Source organism: Amblyomma americanum, chromosome 7, assembly GCF_052857255.1.
Source record: "Amblyomma americanum isolate KBUSLIRL-KWMA chromosome 7, ASM5285725v1, whole genome shotgun sequence".
NCBI lineage: Eukaryota > Metazoa > Arthropoda > Arachnida > Ixodida > Ixodidae > Amblyomma > Amblyomma americanum.
In genome coordinates this window covers 89,831,329-89,854,593 of record NC_135503.1, presented here as the reverse complement: position 1 = coordinate 89,854,593, position 23,265 = coordinate 89,831,329, and the positions used below count along the sequence as shown (strand labels likewise).

The 23,265-nt window shown below is 44.7% G+C and overlaps 1 protein-coding gene across 1 annotated transcript in view; it reads left to right on the top strand.

Annotated features, from left to right (window-relative positions):
- LOC144097316 (glutamate receptor ionotropic, kainate 2-like) overlaps nucleotides 1-23,265 on the top strand; it is a 481,864-nt gene that overhangs the window by 342,600 nt on the left and 115,999 nt on the right. Inside the window, exons 8-9 of the mRNA XM_077630058.1 lie at nucleotides 257-418; nucleotides 3,090-3,194. Coding sequence (XP_077486184.1) covers nucleotides 257-418; nucleotides 3,090-3,194 — 267 coding nt within the window. The remainder of the gene's footprint in view (nucleotides 1-256; nucleotides 419-3,089; nucleotides 3,195-23,265) is intronic.

Genomic DNA, 23,265 nt, shown 5'->3' with positions numbered 1-23,265 from the left:
CTTGAGAGATGCCCTAACTGGCCCAATAAACGATTCAACGGCACAACAGACAACCTAGCGGCTTGGCGGCACTTTATTGAAGCTTTCTATTCAAATCCGAGCACCTCGTTTACTATGTCCTTGCAGAAATTATTTCCGTGCTCTAATGTTCTCCAGAGGAATTTGCTGAACATTACGTGGCTGCTGCTTATATTATGGCACTGTAGCTGCGCCATTGTACCGCGCCTCCAAGGGCCCCACGCATTCGTATTCGCAGACGGAGAACGCGCTCATCTACGACGCCGTGTCCCTGCTGGCACGCTCGTTCCACGACCTGGACAGGTCCCAAAGCATCGATACGCACAAGCTTGAGTGCTGGGACCCTGACGCCCAGGGACCGTGGCCCCACGGTCGAGCTTTGGTCAGCTATATGAAGATGGTAAGCTGACTGCGTATTTACGTCTTACACTGCCGTCTCGCCATGAACCTTCCGCCACCGCCCGACGCGTCGGTGCATGCAATCCCGACTGCTGAGCAAGAGGTGGCGGGATCGACCCCCGATCGATGGGCCGCAGTAGGAACTGCATTCGATGAAGTTGGATGAAGGCAAAAGACTAAACCGTTTGTTGCCTCTAAGATGTTAGCGTCCGTTAAGGAATCCCATATGGTGTAAATAACCCGAAGCCCTTCACATCGCTGATTCTATTTCCGCGGTTGTTTTTCCTCCCACAAGGCGCGGTTCCAGGTGTCCACTCAGAACTGTGCAGTTGCTGCGCTTTTTCTCTTGTTATAAAATATTTGCCACTTGCTGCAGTTTCGAGGATGCTTCGACTGAGGTCTACATGCAGTAACTATTGTGAGGCGTTCGTCTTCCCACTTGTACAAGCCCCTTTCTCAGTCAGCGCCCGGAATGGAGCAATGGGCTGGAAATGGCGCTTTGCATATTCTTTGTACGCAGCCAGTTAATGGAGTTTCGCCTTTAGACGTCATTGATTACTCAAAATTGCTTAATGCGGTTCGGTAGTCTTTAGCGGAATCTGGCGGCTTTCCTGCCCCTAGCTAGTCAAGAGCTAGTCTTAACACGACAGACTCTTTGGAGTTTGTTTGTTGCGTCACTGATAACAATAACTAATTATCTAAACGAATGCAGCCACACAGTGTTCCCTTTTGTTAGCATTACATTGTCGCTTTTGTTATCTGAAGGCGTATTGCTGTCCTTATTTGAGAACGACCCCTTGTGTAATCAGCATGGTACCATTGACCGTCGCTGGAACAATTTTTTCTCCCGTGTCGAAATATGTTCTCCTGCAACATTCCGCGCGGGCCATTAAGAAAACGTACTCTTACTATACAACAGAGAATTGAGTTCTTGCTTTCCGCGAAAAACTCTCCAGGGCGGCATGACGTTTCGTATACTTATATTTGCTTAGTCTGGAACGGTCTGCATGATAGATCGCAATGCGGTTCGGCGGCGTCTGAAAGAGTCATTTTACGGAGAGTGCAGCGCTTTCCTGCAAAGAACATACGCGGCGCAAAAGCAAGCTCCGGGCTTGAGGCCTGTGTTCGACGCGTGTCTCTGTCTTCAAACGCCTTCAAGCGTGTCCTTGCTAGAAAACGCCCGTGTTGAGGTAGGATCGCAATATTGTGGCGGGATGACGCAAGCAATCACTGACATCAGATGTGGAGTAAGGTTCTTGTTCTTTTTTCACAACAGTAAAAAACGAAATATAGTTGGTAGTTCCTGAATATCTATATACCAGGACACGAGGAAGGCTACAAAGGGAGACAGCGATGTGTATTTAACATTTGTTGCTGTGTTGATTGAGAGGAAACGTTTCTCAGTAAGTCAAGAGTTCAAAGCCCTCCCTTGCACAAGCGAAGGACGGCTGTCGGGTGGCTTTTCATTGGCTTTCTTTAAGCACAGCGTAGTAGGACATTAATCACCCGCGTTATACAAAGAAAAGTCTCCGGAAAACAGGGCATCAGATTCGAGACAAAAAAAAAAGACATTTATAGCAGACATGAAGAAATGCCCCGAACTCTCGTCAATATTTTTTTAAAAGAAGTCTGAAAAAATGAGCTGTTGCATTGGAATGAAACAAGCAACAAAACTTTCACAAGGCTGCTGCAAGTTGCAATGAAATCTTGTATTTTTCTTTGCATGTTACATAAAAATGTGAAAGTCGAATCAAAGTTCTGTGAAGGAATAAAATGAGAAGCTACACACCAAAGCGAACCCTTTTAATTGGTATAGGTTTGTTTTGAAAACACAGCTGGTTGCCGCCGCCGCCGCCTCCGCCTATGGTGTTCTAAATTTGTTTCATAGACACTTTCTATAACTTTATAGGCTCTCAGCTGCCGTGGTGGCTCAGTGGTTATGGCGCTCGACTGCTGAACCGAAAGACGCGGGCTCGATCCCGGACACGGTCGTCGAATTTCGATAGAGGCGAAATGCTAGAGGCCCGTGCACTGTGAGATGTCAGTGCATCTTAAAGGACTTCAGGTGGTCTAAATTTCCGGAGCCCTTCACTAACGGCATCCCTGATAGACTGAGTCGCCTTTTGACGTTAAACTCTCATAAGGCAAGCCAAAGCTTTATTGGCTCTGCGTTTTTAAGCAGCTTTAGCAGTCAATCTGAGGCGCGCAGTACGGCAGAAATACCCGTTGAAGAAGCAGCGTGTGACGTGTGGTATAATATGCAGCAAAAGAGAGAACTGAAGTATACATGGTAACGGTTGAGCCCGTTGACCTTAGCGCACAGGCCGGTCTGAACAAAGAGAAGTGATGGAGATGATCTCTTGTCCGAGTCGCAATAATGTATTCGAAACCAGACGCGGAGCAGTTCCCAGAAGCAAAATTTGAGCGGACTAGCGCTAGCGCCCATGACGAGGGCGACGTCCTGCGCGGAATAACAACATGGTTAGAAAAATGTTGTAAGCTGCAGCGGTGGTGTTTGGACTGCAAATATCTTTCATCGGGCACACGGGGCAAAAGTTTCATCGGGCACACGGGTAGGCAATATACCTCGTTGTATGCAGATTTTTTTTTCCTTTCTAAGAGTGTGTTTTTACCTTTTCTTTTTTTTCTTTTTCTTCTCTCCCGCACTTTAGGTTCAGGTTAAAGGCCTCACTGGAGACGTTCGTCTGGGTGACCAAGGCAGCAGGAAGGACTTCACACTGGACGTCGTCAAGCTGCACGCCAATGGCTTCATCAAGGTCAGGAGGAGATTTTTTTTTTACTTTCGATCGAAGCGCTGCATTATACGTTGGCAATAACTGTAATTTTTCTTGGTCGCACATATTTATGCTCCCAACAACGTTTTCTTGCATGCTTAATTTCGCTTCTAATTTTAAGGCGCTTTAATTTCCGGCAAAAATATTGAGAACTTTCCCACAGAAGTTGTCCTGTGCATCATTACGAGTAGTCTCCTAGGAAATATGCGCAGAATGTCCTGCCTATTAGGTGAAGACATTGCCTTTTCCTCTAAATTCTTTTATTTATGGTTTTTACCCTATTCCCAGTGCTTTAGAATGCATTGGGATCTGGTGCCTTGTGAACACAGTGCACTAATATATGATAAATCATTTGCGGCGGCAACACCTGGACTTTGCGCTGCCACAAATGTATTAGAAGAAAAAAATCATCATTCGATTGATGGATGTCTTCCAGTGCAACACCTACAGGTGGAACTAAGAACCTCTTGTCGGGAAAGTGCGCCGCAGGAGCAGATACTTCAAAATGCGAGTACAGATAAATGTCAAAATTGCGTTGCAATTGTGTTGTTCCTGTTGGTTAGAAGCTACTTTTTAAATTCTTTTTCGAGGGCTACGGATGGCGTCTGATAAGTATGAGCGTGCAAGTGCAGTCACTTTAGCCTTGGGCATATGCGAGATTAGACAATCGATCTTTTGTTTGTAAATTCGAGATGACAATGACGCAGGGGCGGTGAAGTTGATGCGATTACAACACCCAGCTTTAGCAGAATTTCCCTCGACGGCTCCATCTCAGAGCGTATAGAGTTCCACCCAGCCCATGCCTATCGGCATAAACTCTCACTCACACGTTATCTTGTGCCTGAGCTTTAACCCGATATCGTTAAGAGCCTCGTTCATTGGAAAACCCGACGTTAGCAGTCGTGACGAGAAAAATCTCTCAGGGCACTTAAGTCTGCTTACGTGCAGGAATGCGGAAACATAGGACTTTCTAGAACGCGGGCTTTTTTCTATGGCACCTGTAGGATTGCATTTTTTGTGTTATTTATTTATTTATTTATTAAGTTTCTTTTGTTTTTGGATTTTTTATTTTCTGTGATTTTTTGTTTTTATCTCCTTATTTTAAATTCTTTAACATTTTCATTCATTCTCGTTTTTGTTTTTGCTTATTTTTATTTTTTCTTTGTCACGTTTTAATTTTGTATTGTTTATTTTTCACGAACGACTAAAATGAATAATTAGTAATTAATTATAACTAAACACCCTTTACATAGTAATTGCTAACAGTATATGGGTTATAGCAGTTACACCATTGATAACGTCATAGTGTGACCGATTTCGCGGACGGATGGATGGACGGACGGACAATGATGAGCCATTAAAGGCTTTCGCCTTAAAATCCGGATTGGTCGAGATGTCATGATCTACCACGGGTAATTCAAACACCCTACAACGAGCACACAGTAGAACAATGATGACGTCATTACACAATTTCACATTAGAATACAGGTTAGTAACGCCATTCCACCATCATTACGTAGTGCCTGTGAAGAAAGAAAAGCAACTGCGCTGCGAAGAAAAACGGTTTGAGCCTGGACTGGAACCGCTGCTCCTTGAGTCTTGAGCCGGGCGCCCTGTTCCTCCACCATAGACTTATGTTTGTTCCACTTTGTGAAAGGAAGGCCTGACGTTTGTGTTCTGGCCAAAAGAAGAAAAATGAAAACGGAGAATTTAAAAACAAAGAGAAAAGAATAGTGTCTATGTCTGCGAAATGGTATGCCAATAGTACCCCTCGCTGCTCAAGGAACCCAATTAGACTTTTGACACCTAATTTTATTGCATGCTTTCTTATTTAAAAGTGTGCGTTATATATAAAAACATATTCATTAGCGGGTGGAAATTCACCTTCGCCCGCTAACTAATATCGAATTTATTTTATTTTTGTCATGCTGCTTCTATTTCGGTTTCATCAACAGAAGACGACTGTGGCGGAGAGTTGAACTTTAGGCCACACGAGGCATACAGAAAATGCAATATGAACTCTTATCCGTAGTTCTAACTCGCTAGAGAACATAAACTAGCCGGCTTCAGGAGACATAATTACCACAAACGAAGTATCAGCAGATATACTGCCATTTTTTTGCCTCACATGACCTCACATGCCTCACATGCCTCACGTCACAGCCATCGTTCGGTTGATTAAACTAAAACCGAAACAGCGTCAAAAAGAAATTCTATTGTACATTATTTAGCGCACATATTTGATTACCACGGGGTGCTCTAATTGTATTCGGAGGTGCAAGTGTGCGACGCATCGTTTGAAAGAAGAAAAGGCAAAAAACAAATTTGGTTTCTATGTTCCATAGCGCTACCGCGTCATACCCTTCAGGTGAAATTTAAGTGTCCCACAAATTTTTCGCGCTGCACTCAGGCAGAGAGCTGAGCCGCATGCATAGGTTGTAGAAGCATGGCGAGCGACAGGACATGAAATTTTCTCCTGCTCATTTCCGGTCTCACCGCATTATTACTGACGACATTGCACCTTTTCTATACATGTTCACGCATGATCCTAATCCAAGCGGCTATTGGCTTTGTTCGTGCAATTTTCTTATCTCTTAAACATAGTATTTGTGCGTGGCATCTTCCGTTAGTTACTCGTATTGAACATTCTTCGTTTAATGCCGAAACAAATTTATTCAGATCGTTACAAGTGCTTTCAAATTTTTCTCCAATTATCAATGGTTCTTCTTGGGAGTGTCGATGACGAACCTGATGATGAACGCGTCGCATCCGAACCACTTCACATCTTCTCAGAGGCTCAAATAACCCGTGCAATGACATGTTTCTCTCTTTAAACCTAATGATGACGCGGGTAAGATGTGTTCCACAGTCGGGTGTTCAACAGGTGACACGCGATCCACGGGCGAGAAATTCGATTCTGTCACCGTGAGGACATAACTTCGCCACGCTGCGCTGTTTGTTACCGCAGTTGTGTCGCAAACTGCGACCGCGGTCAACACCCGGGGTTTTCTGGTGCGAGTATTTCTTCGCGTTCGAACCGGTGGATAGAAAAGAAATGAAAATCGTTAGTCCCAGACGAAACCGAGCCGCCATAAAGTGAGCGGCGCGGCGTCAACGGTATTCATTTGTCGACAGGCGTCCGTCCATCTATCCCCATTACCGATCAGCCGCTTTCGTCACTGTGCTCGTGCGTGCTGTTCGATCGGCCAAGGCGCAATGTGAGAGCTTTTTGCCGCGAGAGTAGGCATTCACTCGCGCGACGAGAGAAACCTGCGTCGTTCGAGTGGCCAGCGCGTTCGTAGCTGTTGCAACGCATCTATTGGGCAACCTTCGCGTTTCGCCATGTTGCGCAGCCCTCGTGAAAGGTGCCCGTGGGACCAGTTGCAGGCCTCTTTACGGAGCCCATGGGCCGTCATGAGAGCGACTAGCGGGCAAGTGTAGGGTGACAGACGCATTATTTAGATGGAATCCGCGACAATGGGAAATCTATAGCGGCCATGGCAGCCGCGTATATCTTGACGAGAATAAAGAGAAGTCGGCCGTACGGGAGAGAATTTGCGCAGTTGGGGAACAAAAGGCTCGGGTCTTTCGGTGCCCCGTCTGCTTCTCACACTCTTGAGCTAAGTGCGAAGTCTCAGAGAATGCCACTTGCGAGGAAAGGCCAGCCTAATCTGGCCTGGCCATGCAAACTCTGCAGGCGGTACGCGCGCGCGTCTTGTGCCTTGGCGGACCTCTCTGAAAGTGCTCTAAACTGAGTGTATTAATCTTTCATGAACTAATAACTCGCGTCTTTAAATATGACCAAACCGATGGCGCTTGCGCTCTAGGAGCTTCGTAGATCTGCCTTTGATGCCGAAGCCATTGAGGTGAAAATGACTTGCGTATAGGTACCCGGTAATTTTCGAACTTCGGTCTGCGGTCTTGTTCAGGCACATGTACAGGACTATTAATATGTTCGGCAGGTATGTTTGATTTAGCATGTTCAACTGAAACTGGCCGGACGCCGTCTTTTCCTCTCCGTTTTCTTGGTTATGGGCACAACATCCGTCAAGATTTCGTTGTAGATGGTAGCTTAAACTCGTTACTTCAGTGTCTGCATTTGTTCCTATAATGTCTGTGCATGCTGGGTTCGTGCGTCACGAAATAGACAAAAACGCTGCTGGCCATAATGCAGAACACTGACAAATAATGAAGAGTCTATGTATTTATAGACTGTATTTATGACATACTGCAGGAGTGGGACACAAAGGTGTGGGATACAAAGACAAAATATTAAAATGTTAAGCTTTACATCATAATGCATGCAAAACAAAATACGAGCAGACGAAAATGAGTGGTAATACAACACAATGAACTTTATATGCTTACTTATAAGTTCAAAATATTGTACACAATGAGCTGGCAAACTCTTCTAATCAGTGATTGTGTGCGAACAAAAAAAAAAGGTGCCGAAATATACTGGCCGTAGCCAAGTACGGGGCAAAGAAAAAGGCGGTAAGAATGTCGGGTTTGTCTGGTTCTCGATAACGTTAGGTTCGGTGAGGAATTTAATCCAAGTTTTTGGTTCAAGAAAAAAAATTCAACAAAAGAAATTTGCGCCAGGACTCAAGGGTTAGGAACACACTCGATTGCATTAGTGCTGAGACGGAAGTAGTTCAACTGTAATGCGGAAAACGAAGCAGATAGCTTTTCTCTAGATTTTCTCAATAGTTTTTATGTTAGTGGTAGTATGCGTGTCGTCCCAGACAATGAGAGCGTATTCCAACTTAGTCTTTATAAACGTATTGCATGTCAGTCTTTTAACCTGGATTGGTGCGTCTTTTTGTTTGTCGCGGAACAAGCACAGTTTTCTTAATGCAAAGGAGCAAGCATTAGAAATGTGCATTTTCTAGCTTAAGTTGCTTGTGAATGTCACACCGAGGCATTCGTTTATTCCTGTAAGTTGCACTGAATACAGATCAAAACTGAATTTAAATGGATTATTTGGACGTTCTTGCAGGCTAGTTGGTTCGTATAGTTCCAGAAAGGTTGAACTGCGCAAAACCAAGGACATAGCCAATGAGAAACACAGAAGAGATATCGCACAGCGGAGGGTTAGCACAGATGTGGTTGGAGAGATAGCAAACGCGGCCTTGAAAGGCTGCCGTCCGCTCAAGAGAGCCTGCGGCAGGTTCCATGGTATGGCTAGACGGGTTAACCTGGAAAAACTGGAATAACCAAAGTGAGCAACATGGCACATTGAAATGCCAGGCAGCGTAAAAAAAGAAGAAAAATTGGAAAAGAGAAATGGGGTAGGGTAAAGAATAAAAGTGGTAATGATTTCGCTGTTCCACCCATTAGTGTAACAAATATCGTATGTTCAAGCGCCTATCTTTCGGGGAGAAAAAGAAAGAAAGCAGCGCTATACACTAGCCAGCTGGTGCCAGCTTGAGTTTCAAGAACTCCCACGCCGAGCAGTTTCCTTGCGGGATTTATTTGTATAACGAAGGCTAAAAGAATGCTGCCATTATATTCCCGGGACTTGTTTCTCCGCGCTCTTTTTAATGACGGCCACGCAAGACTGGTTATGTTTGACAACGTGCATGAAAGATAAGCAGACCTGTGTTTGCCCTATTTCAACTACGCCTTAATTTCATCAGACCCCTCTGCGACTGTACGCTCGCGCCGAGTTAAGAAAACCTCTGGTCGAGAAGAAAGGACTAATGGAAAGTTGGGTGTGTAGCGCGTACCAAAAAATATTCTCATATCCGTATATTTTTACGGGCTCGTGTTTGGTGCAGAAAGAAGCCCTCCGCCGGCATAAGAAATCGTTGTTGGGGATTGTACCGCCCTCTTCAACGCCTAATAACGCAGCTACATTTCCAATGTGCTTGAGCAAAAATAGGCACAAAAGAAATCTCGTTACCGATCTGGTTAGGCAGCATGTATTGCGTTTCAAAGGCATTTCGAGAAGCAGAGCCCCTGACCTTTATTTTGTTCATAGGTAACACAAAAGGCTGCTGAGATAAAATAAAATACACAAATATAGTGGAGGTTCTAACATTTTTTACTATTTGGGATGCCACAGAAATAGATTTTATAGCTTGCTATTGCACTTTCTGTGTACTTGGGTATGCCACGCACCTACTAGCTGTACACGACCTGTGATATTGGAAAGTGCAAATTTTATAGGTTCAGCTCTTTTTAACATGTATTCTTGTTAATTATTGTTTACATTCTCTACAACTCTTGTATAGGTGTGCTATTAATTTTAATTGATATCTTGATTGTACAACGGTCCTGTTGACACATTGCATTGTCGAGCTTCCTTAAGGGCATGTCAGGGAATAAAAAGCAGTATTTCTCTCGGACGTTCCGGCATGAAGTGAACGTAAAAGATCGAAGAAAAGGTGATATAAAATAGGCCGCATCGAACATGAATGCAGAAAAATGCGACGTAACCTTGTAGCCTCTATAAGTCGCACAGTAAATTGAATGGGTGTGTTGATTGAAAGACAACGCTAGCATGTATTAATATAAAAGATTTGGATAGGAGGAGGGACTTTAATGGAACAGTAAGATTTGGCTAGATGTTCCTGTTGAACAAAGTCCATTAATTGTGAACAGCGAAGGTTCATTGTCCCATTGACTGTAGATATTCAGACTTTGTAACAAGATGCCCTTATTGTAACCGTCCCTGCCTTGTTTCGCTAATACGCTTTTAGTTGAGCTCCATGGAATTTATTTGCTCGTTCAGTGAACGTTCCATGAGTTATGTTGTACACTGAAGCGTAGAGTAAATGGTTCTAGCGTTTACGCACTTATTTGCTACGAAACCCAAATCGGGAAACTGGAGGGCTACTGATCCAGAGTTCGCCGGTTAGAACCCGACCGCGGCGGCTGCGTTTTTATGGAAGTAAAACGCTAAGGCGCCCATGTGCTGTGCGATGATCCCCAGGTGGTCGAAATTATACCGGAGCCCTCCACTACGGCATCCCTTTATTCCTTTCTTCTTTCACTCCCTCTTTTATCCCTTCCCTTACGGCGCTGTTCAGGTGTCCAACGATATATAAGACAGATACTGCGCCATTTTCCTTTCCCCAAAAACCAATTATTATTATTATGAATTGGAGGATGTCCTCCGCGGGTTTCCACATATAACTTATTTTGTCGATTTGGCTTGAAGGGCAAGCAAAATATCGAAACGATTTTTTTTTGTGGCCTCTTTACGGTGCGTTATAGAGAGTGAGCAATTATTCGGAGTCGCCGCGGCTACATGGCGCTGTGCGTGTGAACATATTTATTTTGAAAAGTACCTCCTGTTCACCTATCTCCTATTGATTTCGAGCCTGTAGTTATAATCCCATTAATGAAATTAATGGTGTCGAGTTGAGGGGAGAGGCCGGTACAGAACTGCGGTTCATGTCAACTTCTGCACTAAAGTTCAACCACAGGAGCTCTTCAATACTTTTTAAAGCACATAAAGTTAACTCTCTCTCTCTCGGGAAAAGTTCTTTAACAAACGATCAACAAAAAGGACTGCCGCTATAAATATTCTTACGCAATGCTGTTTCTTTTAAACCTTGCTCTATACATAAAGGCTCTTGGTGTCGCCTAGATTGGCGCGGTGGTAATGTAATATGGTACAAAGGTCGAGAAAAACGCCTTCATGGCGAAGTCTTGTTTGCTCTTCAGAATCCTCCCTTTCGCGATACCGACGAAAAAGTTGGAAACGAGAAGAGACTTTCTTTCTCTCTTTACTCTGAAATCCCTTCATCACCTTAAAAGGTAGAGGTTAAAGCGTAACTTATGCGTATGACTTTCATGTAACCGGTCATGGTTAGAATCTCGCCAACCCTGCTATTCTTCGTTTACCTCCAGTGCAATTATATTCTGAAGTTACTCCGCGGTTCTGCAGACATTGTTTTCTTGTTCACAAGGTATTCTAACTTAACTTCATAGTGCCGGCTCAGAACGCCTTCTGTACATTCCAGGATTTCCTTCAGGTTATTAGTCTGGTGTATTTTCACGGCGTTAAGATTCTAAACTGACGCCAACAGTGCGCACTGTTTTGCACTAGCTGCGAGGAAGATTGCTGCAAAGTGTACAACAAATTCATTGCTAGGTTCGTATAGGTTGCATTTGTGCCGGAAAGAAATGTTTATCAAAATGGAAATTCCTTCAACTGAATGTCTGAACTGATAGAAAACAAATCATGCTGAATAGATGGCTTTCTTAAGGCTAGAATTTAGCACGGAACTTTTTATTGCGATATGTGACGCCCCTACCCACAGCCGTTTAAACTACTGCATCACACCTTGGGGAAACGCCTCTACTCTTTTTTCGCTTTCCGCCACTGTGATTACTTCAGATAGACCTTATCACCTTTTCCCAGGGGTAATAACACATTTTTTGCCTGTGTTCTTCCGCCCTAACATTTTCCTCCTGCTATATCTATAGAGTTTGACACCTCCTTAAATTTTTTTTTTTGAAGTATAAAGCTCAGCCTTTGCTTGGATATTCCCCACCTGTACATGTTGATGAGGAATATTACTACGCATTTTCAGAGTCGTCGAAAATATTTTAATCACAAGGTTCATACTAGTTATAAAAAATCATCATTGCACTTTACAGCACTTTATTTTTAAAACGACTTCCAGGCCTTAACTACACGAAAAAACGACGGCTGGTGAGTTAAAGTAAGTCAAGGGTGTCCCTACCAACAGAAACTAATACTCTACTTCATAATCTTGTTCCTGATGCTTCTAACCTTCACCTGTAGTTGGATGGTTTTTTTTTTTTTTTTGCTAGACGTTGCAAACGCAGAGCATACATGCCATATTTGTTCATTCTCGGTATATTATTATTTTTATTATAACAGTTGTATTAACCATCATCACCTGCCTCACTACGTCCACGGCAAGACAAGGGTTTTCTTATAAATCGCCAATACAGCTTTCCCAGCGCCACCTGCACCCATTTATCCCCGCAAGCTTCGTAGCAATAACCGCCAACCTACTCTCAGTCGACGCTTACCTTCTCTTCGAAAATCCACTGCGTAATTTTAAGGGACTGTCGATTACCTTCCCTCATATTACATGCCATGTCCATGCCTATTTCTTCTTCTTGACTTCAGCTGGGATATCTTTAACTATACTATTTCCACTTTCAGTGTTTCACTTCATTTGCCGTTCCGTTGTACGTGGCGCGTTCCTGAATTTCTGTTAGCATGTTGTATTACCTTGTTTAGAAAAAAGTAAATGTGCTGTGATATCGGTCTATCTGTGATAAATAGGCCAACACACAAGGAGTTTTATTTGTTTAAGAATCCATTGCCGAGCAGTTTAGAAACGCTGTGACGGAGGAGCAAACGTTAGCCGCCTACGAATCGCCTCGTACACTTTAGCCGTTCACCGTGAAGCTCTACGGCGAAACGCCCACCTTCTGCGCAATTGCGCCAGAACGCCCTAGCCGCATGCTCTGAACGAGTCCTTCAGGGGAACGTCAGGGATACTGCTACCGGCTTCGCAGAGGATATGCCTTTTACGCCGTTTACTCCAGACTGCTGGGAAGGGTCAGTGAAGGCACAATGCGCGCTTCAATACGGTTGTTGGTGGCAGAGAAAGAGAAGAAAAGAAAATGAGAAAAGTGTAGTGATACCAGGAACTCAGCACGCCTCACTGAACTGAAACTTAACAAGATAAAAAAAAGTGAGAAGATCAAATACGTATATTGCTCACTTTTGCACCTCATTGCTGCTTCTTAGCGTTTCTCTGCAGATTTCCTCCCGCAAGCATTAGAAGTTGTCAGACATAATTTACTATACTAAAGCCGTATTTTGTAACACTTCTTTTTCTCAATTCATTGGTTACTTATCATTATTTGCCGTGGCCGCCTGCAACGACAGGGTGTATAGCCAGCATTATCAATCGTCGGCGGTCTAATGAAACGCATTGCTGGACACCGACAAATTGGCAGAGGAAATGGACGGGATAAGGAACCATCAGTCAACACGGCCCCTTTGTCAATTCGTTGCGATAAAATGGCTCAATACACAACCCTTGTGCTCTATAATCGTCACATCCTGAAGGCGAAAATAAATACGCTTAGAAGAATAAAGAGTGATGCTTACAGTTAAGTGGGGATACTCAAGCTGAACCCCTGCCCTGTTGTGGTTGCTTTCCTGCGCCACGATGGACGCCGTGTCGCCGCACTGCATGCAACATGGGTGCCTTTGTATACAATTACTCATCGCTCAATGCCGAATATTTCAAGTAAAAGTGACCTTGAAACGTATTACTAAGTCTTGTTTATTCTTTTTTGAAAACGCATGCAGGAACCATTCTCTGTGCGCTTCAGAACCCAGAAGTAGCAGCTAAGCCTACCGTGCGCTCAAAAATAGTCCGTTTAGAGAACAGTGAATGCAGAAGGGCGGGAAAACGAGCCCTTTGATGGCAGAATGGTGTGGGTGCAGCGGAATGAGGAAGATGTGCGTGATCTGCTCTTGATCTCCTTTGGCAGAATTCGAAGGCAAGTTGAATCGCACCTGCTATACACGCAGCTTTCTCACTGCCGCGAGACGGGGGATTTCGGCGGTGTAGTTTGTGCCCGAGAAAGAGCGGTTGCCATATTTTAAGCGAGGGTGTTTATAACGTCTTTTTTTGTTAGTTTCAGTGTCGTACATCAGTTCGCCGCTTATAAGCACTTCCGTGCTGTACATCTGATATATATCGGTGCCTTCAGCTGTCAAACATAACATTTTCAAAAATTTTATCCCGTGTACAGTTCAGTAATATATTACAAAATAAGGACATTCAGCTGTACAATTCTTCACTACTTGGAGAAACTGGATATGTAATTGTCAGCATTATTTGAACATACTTAGCAGCTTAAAACTCTGTTCATTCAATATGTCACTGCCTTAAATAGGCACACAGACACAGAACGATGAGAGCAGTTCCTTAAATTACTCTCGTGCCGCATTCTGTAAGCTGTCCATTTTAAAATGGCCATTTCGCGTACGTCTCGTCCTCTGTCGTTCGTCAATCAGATGTACCCGCGGCTTTCAAGCGTCTGCGGAAAGCGAGCCTGCCACTGAGTAGAATGCGACCTGACCTCACCGTTGGCTTGCATTGACTGCGATATGCAGCCGCTTAAGAGGTGCATCGCAGCGCTCTGTCAACAGCACATGACCGGCCCTGACCACTGGCTGCCATTGGCTGCCCTACACAGCCAACGGTGAGGTGCAGTCGGCAGCCATCCATTGGGCGGGTCGCCTTCTATATACGCTTGAAAGTGACCGCTGACAAAATACCAGACGGACGCAAAATGGTAACCTTATAGGATACGGCCCCTGATCTGATTTCAGTACAGCTCACTGCTGTTGCAGCCGCCGCGGTGTTTAAGGGGTTATGGCGCTCGGCTGCAGACTCGAAAGACGTGGGTTCAAACCTGGCTGCGGCAGTTGCCTTTTTACGGAGGCGAAATGCTAGGCACTCATGTACGGTGCAATGTCAGTGCTCTTAAAGAATCCGAGGAAGTTGAAATTACCCGGAACCCTCCACTACGGCATTCCCGATAGTCTGAGTTGATTTTGGGACGTTAAACACCATACATCCAAAGCCAAATTGCTGCTATCATCACAGAAGCAAAGCGGACAGCGAAAATGGTCTTTCAGGCTCACATCACTGGTCGTCCACTCCAGCGTCTGTGTCGAAATGGCAACGTAAGAATGCACACAAAGAAATATAGAGGCAGTCGATACAAGATTTGCCAACACTGTCAACGCGAACGGCAGCCATTGCTCGGCGTCTTGTATTGAACGGGCATTAATCTACGCCTTCAAGCAATCGCTCCTTGTTGTTATTTTTAAAAAAAAACTGATCTTCATTCGCCAAGTTTCTTGTGTTCTTTCTCTAGTTTTGCGCTGCTACGACTGTAAGCTCTGCGCTGTTTGTGTGCCTAAAGCGCTTATGGCTAAGGCTTTTGGCCCTGTCGTTATTAAGGCACTGTCACGAACCTGACCACCTGTTTTTTTTTTTTACCGTTCCCTTCGTAATATGTCTAAGACGTCTTACTAATACCACTTCCAAGCTCTCTTGTACCCGTACTCGCGCTAATGTTTGCTTCAGTTCAAGAACAGTGTTAGCAGTGGAAACATTACATTCGTGCGTCCTTCTATTAGAGTTTTAGCGAAATGAACGCGACACAAAACCGCGCAGATTAAAAGTGGCTTCGGAAAGCTACTTTCCTGCTCAAACAGACACAATGCATTGCAGCTTCTTAGGAGCATCTAAAACCTTTGCAGTGGATAACATTTCTCTTTTCTACCAATAAATGTTTTCTTTCTTAGGCTTTTAAGCCATAATGCAAATCTAATGCTGGAAGCATACACCGACCAGTGCAAAAATTAGTTTTGTCTGCAACTTCAAGCCGGCGCGGACGCTCTTGAATCAAAGGTGGGATGATAGCAGGATTGTGTCCTTGAATATACACTGTCCCGATACATGTGCAAGCCAGCTAGTGACGGCGTAAAATATGACCGGTCGCTCAACTCTAGCAGCCAAGAATATCTTTCACGAATAGTCCATAATTTTTTGCACTGTCTGCAAACCGCAGCGTACGCTACTGATCTGCCCCTGGCACCTACTGTTTTTCCCTATTACCTACCTTACGGGGGAGTGGGCATCATCATCGTCGCAATCATCACAATGGTCGGCCTAAATTACGTGCACCTCAGAAAAAAGACCCTTTCCATTGAGTGGACGTACACGGTCCAGTGCCACTATCGTCCACCTTATCCTCGCCCACTTCTTAATCCCGTTCCCCCGCCGGAATCCAGTAAGGTGTAGGTGCGGGCTAGTCGGTGATTCACTCCGTTAAGCTAACGAGCTATCGGCTATCTTTTCCTTGTATTTTATGCATTGCCCATTGTCGTTTCTTCTCATTAATAGCAGAGAGGATATAAATGACTTGAGTTTGTTCATTGGATGTGCATGTTATCCTTCATAACCATCTGGCAGCGGCCGACACTATCCACTTCAGCTTGTATAGCAGTGAAACCATGCGAGTTGTCAAGTAGATTCTTTGCACCTAATCCCTCTTCCCCCGTGCAGGGTAGCCAACCGGAACCCCTTTCTGGTTAACATCCCTGCCATTCCCTCCTCCTCTTTATCTATCTATCTGCAAAGTACCTGAGTAAACGTTTGCGCTTTTCTGAGTTTTTCAACAGGTTACTGCAGATTGAGGGCATTCACCGTGGCATAACATTCTAACGGGCGCCAGAAAAAAAGTCAACCGGAGCTTGCGCGCCATTTGTCAGGACAAAACGCTATACCCGAGAGCAAGCAGCCGAGGCGGCGCGACATCGAGTGTAAAGAGATCACCCGTACATTTAGCTTTGCGTGACACGCAGGTTCAGTGCCAAGTTTCGCGCGTATACAGAGGCTCTATATTTCGTATATTACTCGTGTGAGATTTCGAGGCCTCGTATATATAGTGATGGCAATCTGTTGAGCTATGCCAATCGCACACGAACCCAACCCGAATTGTTCATCACGGTGATGTCGGATGAAAAAACCGACCACTGGGGGCATTCGATTCGGTGAAAGTTTACTGCCTGCTATATTTTGGGCTTCGCACACGTGACCGAATTTTTCTTGAGGTTTAAGGTTTGTAGATGGGAAGCCTCTAGTGGGAAAAAAGCGGTGGGCTGGTGAGTGTCGCTTCTGGAAGGCAGCTAGCTGGCTTTCTTATAGCATCTTTAAATTCGATTTAACCGTCGCGTTTTCTTGTGAGTGAGGGCCTTGTATAGGGTGGTGGTAGGTGGAGTTTTGGTATTTGGCGTTTCTCGCGTGTAGAGATGAATGGGTAAGCTAGTGGGTGGTGGACAGCGATTTTGAAGGGTGACGTTGGGCCGTGATGGGGCGATGGGTCTCGAAGGTGGCGGCGAGTGGTGGGCAGCCCTCTGACTTTGGGGGAGGATGAAGGTGTGGCTTGCGTTTGGTGGTTCTGGTGGCAGGGTGACTGCAAGGTGGAGCCTTATTGCTTGAGCTGGACACTTCACTTAACAAACACCCGATTCACGGGAAATGGGCGCACAGTACCGCTCCTTTGTCAGTAAAGAAAAAAATAGAAAGCAGATAAAGGAAGAAGAAGAAGGGGGGGGGGGGGGGGGGTCATGGTGGTGCCACTACAGGAAATAATAGGGGAAAAATGTAAGCGACTCAGATGTTGGTATTGAAGATGGTTTCAAGTTGTGCCATTGAGAGTAGTGCCATCGGGACGGTCTAGACCAGGGAACTCACACAGACTCGCAGGGGCAGTTCCTTGTTTACTATCTCTGTGCAATAGTATTTTTACGACACGGTGAGGTTTCCAGACAATTTTATATTTTTAACATTCAATATTTCACATGCCGTCATGATTAATATGATGGTGCTTCTGTTTCCACTTACTCGGAAAAAATTCAGTGTAGCAGTTCACATTTGTTAGAAGGCCGAGCAAAGTGTGCAAGCTTAGCTGGCCCACCGGTTCTTCTACATTTCAGGGCGACTTTTAACGCAGAGTAAGTAATCGTCAGAGCAAGGAGAAAATATTGGTCTTGTTCGGCCACGCCAAAAGTGATCGATTTCATATTCACTTTGGCCGTACTTGCAGAAGCGAGCTAGCGACGCTGATAAGTGCCTTGAATAGCTAAAACTGGAGTACATGTCGCGGCTCTGCCGCCATCTTACGATCTCAAAAGGTCACAGCATGTATTGACAGGGTAAAGCTGGAGCATGTACGGTGCGCCATTTATAGGGTGTGGCATGCTTCAGAATCTTCGCACAGAGGCAGCCTCTTCAGTTTGTGTACCTGAGGAGTTACACGCGTGCTGCAAGAAACTCTGAGCACGATGCAATAAATATGATCGCGCGCTTTTCTCTCTTGTCCATAGACGCCAGTAAAATTTTAGGGTAGTCAGCGTAGCATATAATGCTCCTACAGCGGAGATCCTAATATTATCTGGTCAACTACCTCCATTTGGAAGTGAAAACCTCATACTTTATTCTCAAATTAGCTCGGCCTTGCATCTGCTGTGGCCATTCTATCCGAGCAAACTTCCTAATCATGTCCACATTCCTGGCTCTGCGCCGCATTCTGCAAGCTTAATTGTCTTCTACTGAAATGCGAAGGCAAACAACGGTGAAACTTCAACCGCGGTTCCATGGAGCTTGCATGGGACGGATCCTTAGACCCCAAAACACCAAAAAAGATATAAACAAACAAGCAAGCAAACAGGGGGCTACTACTTACTACGACGATTGTGCGGCAAACTCATCATAGAGATCACATACGCTTTATGTTCACTCTAGGCCAATATTTCGGAGACATCTTTGTTCTAGAGGGTGCCCGCTTAGCGCAAGCGAAACGAGGGCATGAAAGTAACACAGGACGAGCGCCTTGTTTGTTTGTCTTGTTGTTTGTCCTTGTTTGTCTCGCGCTAAGCCTCCCTATGAATCATGATTTCCCACTAGCGCAAACTTCCACTTTGCACTTGTATGTTCGATGACAGCTTACCAACGTTAACGGAAGGACTGCACTCACGGGCTGCTTGCGCAAGCTTTCGTAGATTCGTGGGCACGAGGTAACCTTCCACGTCCACCGATTCTGGGCGCAGAAAATCTCAATATTCCGTTTTGAAAGTTATGGAACCGGAAAAATCTAAGTACGGGGGCCAGTGGCCGTGGAAGTGTACTGCCGGCATTACGTTCCAGCCCTCGCATAATGAACCACTATATATGGGACCCAAAGCCCGCACACCTCTTGCTGCTGGAAACTGGCCCCAGAAGAGTTCAGAAACAAAGAACGCACTAAAACAAAACACACAAAAAATTAGTAGATGTGCCTTGGTAATAATAGCGAATAAGTGCGAAGGAAAGTGGCAGATATATTAAACGATTGTGCTTAAAGGTGGCGCTAAGCGACCTTCCAAACTGGATACGGAGTCAAGCGGCGAGGAAGAAGCAGCTGCCCCGTTAAGAAGCAGTGACTCAAACAAATCAATCTTGTTACGGCGCTGCCGCAGTCGGGCAAAGACTCCGGACGACATTCGCACTTTTTCCAGTTTCTTTTTTTCGCTGAATTCCCAATTTTATTTTACGCGGAGAGAACGACGCTTTCAATCTGTCCTTCGAGCCTCGTGGTCTGAAACGCATTCAGAAGACTGCCATTGTGGCGAGGAGCGGTAATCTCGCAGCCCTTCCCATGCCCCAATTGGGAATTTTCTTCGTATTCGATACTCGGGATCCTTGCCCTCCCCAACCTCCTCCCCTCTCATCTCTTCTTCCTATACTCCTTTACCGCTCAAGCAATTTTCGGTTTTAAAGTTTCGCCTCAGTTTATTGTTTCCTTGCTGCTGGTTTTCTTTCTTTGCTATCCCTCAGAATTGCTTATACCTTAGTACATCAGTTCTGGCTTTACTGCATTTGTATGCTAGTGGCATTTTATATACCACTGTCGTGCAAATCTCCGAAACTTCCGTGTACGTTCAGTGGCCTAAAGAAACGATGGGAAAAATTTTTTTGTAGTTTTTTTTTCCAGTTCGAATACTGGATTTTTTTTCTTCGTCGACGGATTCCTGGGCGTTTTAACGTTTGCATTTGCAGCGTTCGTTTTATTTTATTTCTGGAAATGCCGTTTTGTGGAGACCTCTAAGGGCTGTTTAAGATTTTCTCCTGCTACTGCTTCCGCTTCCAGGATGTCTTTTAAGTTGTAATTGGGAAGGTGGCCTTGTTTATTTTTCCTTAAACAAGAAACACTACCAGCGCTCCTCAGGAATGATTTTAGCGCAGTATGTTTTTTCCTCTTTCTTTCGCCCATTTATCAACTGACAGCCGCAGCATTTCATTTCAGGCAGCATGTGATAGCGGTAAAGTAAAAATGACAAATTTTAATATTTGAACGCGAAGTCGCTTGCTCCAAGTTTCAGTAAACCGTCCGAACTGGAACCTCTCACACAGCTGAAAACCTTTGAAACAAAAATAAATATATGTATCCGATTGTTAAAGAAGCACAAGGGACTGTCAAACACAAATTAAAGCTTTATTTTTCAAGGTCAAAAATTTCTCAAAACGTTTGAAACAAAAAGAAAGGGATGTAGCCGAATGGTAAAGAAGTGGAATGAAATGTTCAACACAAATGAAAGCTTTATTGTTCAATGTCAAGACCAACTTCGCTCGGCAGAGGATTCCATTATCGATTTTAAAAATCGGCGGGGCGTACGACACCTGGAGAACAAGATTTGGAAGCATTCCTTGAAAGCTCTTAAGAGCTTGCCGCACGTCGAAAAAAGCAAGAAAATAATATACAATTGTAAACAATGGCGGTGGCTGTTAATCCGCAGATGTTTGATAAATAGTGTCGGATACAACCCAAGAACGCAGAGGCAAATACCCCTAAAGCGGGGCCTCCAGCTTACGCTGTCCGCGGTTAATCCATTTCACGGTGTAACCTGCCTGTCAAATCTGGTGTCTAACTATGGGATTAGCCGCGACGTCATGAGTACTGGAGAACGCCATTGGCTGGAAGTTTTTCATCGAGGTGCATTTGCCGCGGCATTCTTCTGCTGTGTCCGACTGTATATGATCAGGCTAGCCCGTTGTGCCTTTGGCTGTGCGGGCTCGACAATTTTATTTTTATGTCTTTTTCTTGCCCATTCTACCCTTGGTATATGAGCGGGCGCTAGAAAAAGCTCAGAAGCTGTTTATATACTTGTGAATAGCGTGAAAACGTAAGCATATGGGGGCGCTTAACACCCCCACGTTGTTCCTTGCGCGTCATTGACAAAAAAAAAGCATTGGCAATTAGCCAACGGTGCAACCCGATAGTCGATGAAGCTGCTGTCGATGAAGAACTATCCCACAAAAATGTGCTGGAAAAAATGTCCCCTATAGCAAAGTAAGAAAAAAATGCGCCAAACGATTGATATTAAACATACCGTAACCCCTGTAATTTCAGCATCCGGCTCGCATGCGGGAGGTGCGCAATTCGATCCCCAGTGTCATCGTGTGCCCGCGGGTTCTCCTATGCAAAAAAAAAAAAAACCCTCAAGAGGGCTTTTACCTCAAGGAGTTGATTTAATTTATTAAACGGTAGAACGAATCACTCACCCGCGGACGCAATGGTAAGGTCAACGCAACTTAAGAGTGGCAGTGATTGATCGCTCAAGCCTCGGAAGTATTTGCAGCAGAGCACTAGACGAGGACATCTTGATACATGAACTAGATACAACCACAAAATCGTAAATTCCAGAAAGCGACTGCAATACCATTATATATATATATATATATATATATATATATATATATATATATATATATATATATATATATATATATATATATATATATATATATATATATATATATATATATATATATATATGAAGCGAACAGTCTCCGAAACCACGGTGCATAGGGGAATGTTTTTAAGCTTTTTTAATGTGTTGCGCTAATCAGTAGGATAATATTACTTAGACTAATCTATCGCTTAAAGAAAATTACTAATAATGCAGCAGAAAAAACAACCATGCGGCCGCCGGTGGGATCCGAACCCAGCAAGGCGGAAATTTGGGCGAGTTGGTAAGTGTTCATTTTCGCTCTCAGCGCAACACAAACGGGACACAAGACGAAGGACCTGCACAAATGGGCGCTGACCATCATCTGGTTTTTTATTGAAGAACGAAAAGCGTATAAATACAAACAGTGAACTAATTATCAATCAACAAACGTTATCTGGAAGGCACGTGGCAGGTCAGATAGCTCAATTCCCTCTCTGGATAACGCTATGGAAGGGCTGCTGATACATTTTGTGCCGTTGTGGTGAATATAAAAAGCCTCCATTACCTCACGTGTTAATTTATTGTTATGTCGGAACACGATGCGCGTGTTCTTGTAATCGGGAACACATTGGCACTTTTTGCACTGGAAAGACTCCTGGGCAAGGGGGTCCCCTTTAGTTCTCCTTTCTGCATGATCCTTTTCATGCCTTCATCGGCATTGCCTGCTGTGGGAGCCTGTGTGAGACAGGGGGTCATTTTTCCTGGTGTTTTCATGCTCCATCACGCGTTTGTTAACGCACCTGCCAGTCTGGCCAATGTACATGGCACCGCAGTAGAATGGGACCTGGTCTTTTATGTCGTCTTTTCTGCACCTAGAAAACTTAGCGCAATGTACAAAGAGGTCAATCAGAGGCACTACGGCAAAAGCAAGAGGGATGCTTGTCAGGTTCGTCATGTGTCGCCATCTATACCTTGCGAACTAGGGGTGGTATACCAGGTCCCCTTCTCCTGCGGTGCCATGTACATTGGCCAGACTGGCAGGTGCGTTAACAAACGCTTGATGGAGCATGAAAACACCAGGAAAAATGACCCCCTGTCTCACACAGGCTCCCACAGCAGGCATTGCCAATGCAGGCATGAAAAGGATCATGCAGAAAGGAGAACTAAAGGGGACCCCTTTGCCCAGGCGTCTTTCCAGTGCAAAAAGTGCCAATGTGTTCCCGATTACAGGAACACGCGCATCCTGTTCCGACATAACAATGAACTAACATGCGAGGTAATGGAAGGTTTTTATATTTACGACAACGGCGTAAAATGCATCAGCAGCCCTTTCATAACGTGATCCGAGAGGGAATTGAGCTATCTGACCTCCCACGTGCCTTCCAGATAACTTTTGTTGATTGATAATTAGTTCACTGTTTGTATTCATACGCTTCTCGTTCTTCACTAAAAAACCGGTTGATAGTCAGCGCCCGTTTATGCTAGTCCTTCGTCGTGTGTCCCGTTTGTGTTGCGCTGAAAGCGAAAAAAAAAATCCGAACCCACTATCTCCGAATTTCGCGTCCGGTGCTCTTTTATCTGAGCTACGGCGACGGCTGTCCAAACTGCTGCTCCCGTGAGTATATATGTTTTCATATCGCAGCTTTCCAGTTCGCAGCTTTAATGAATATATGTTTTGCGTGTAAGCGAATCTTGAGCGTGTTCACCAGCGCCACCCTCACCCATAGCGGCGGACGTAGTATGTCCAGTATT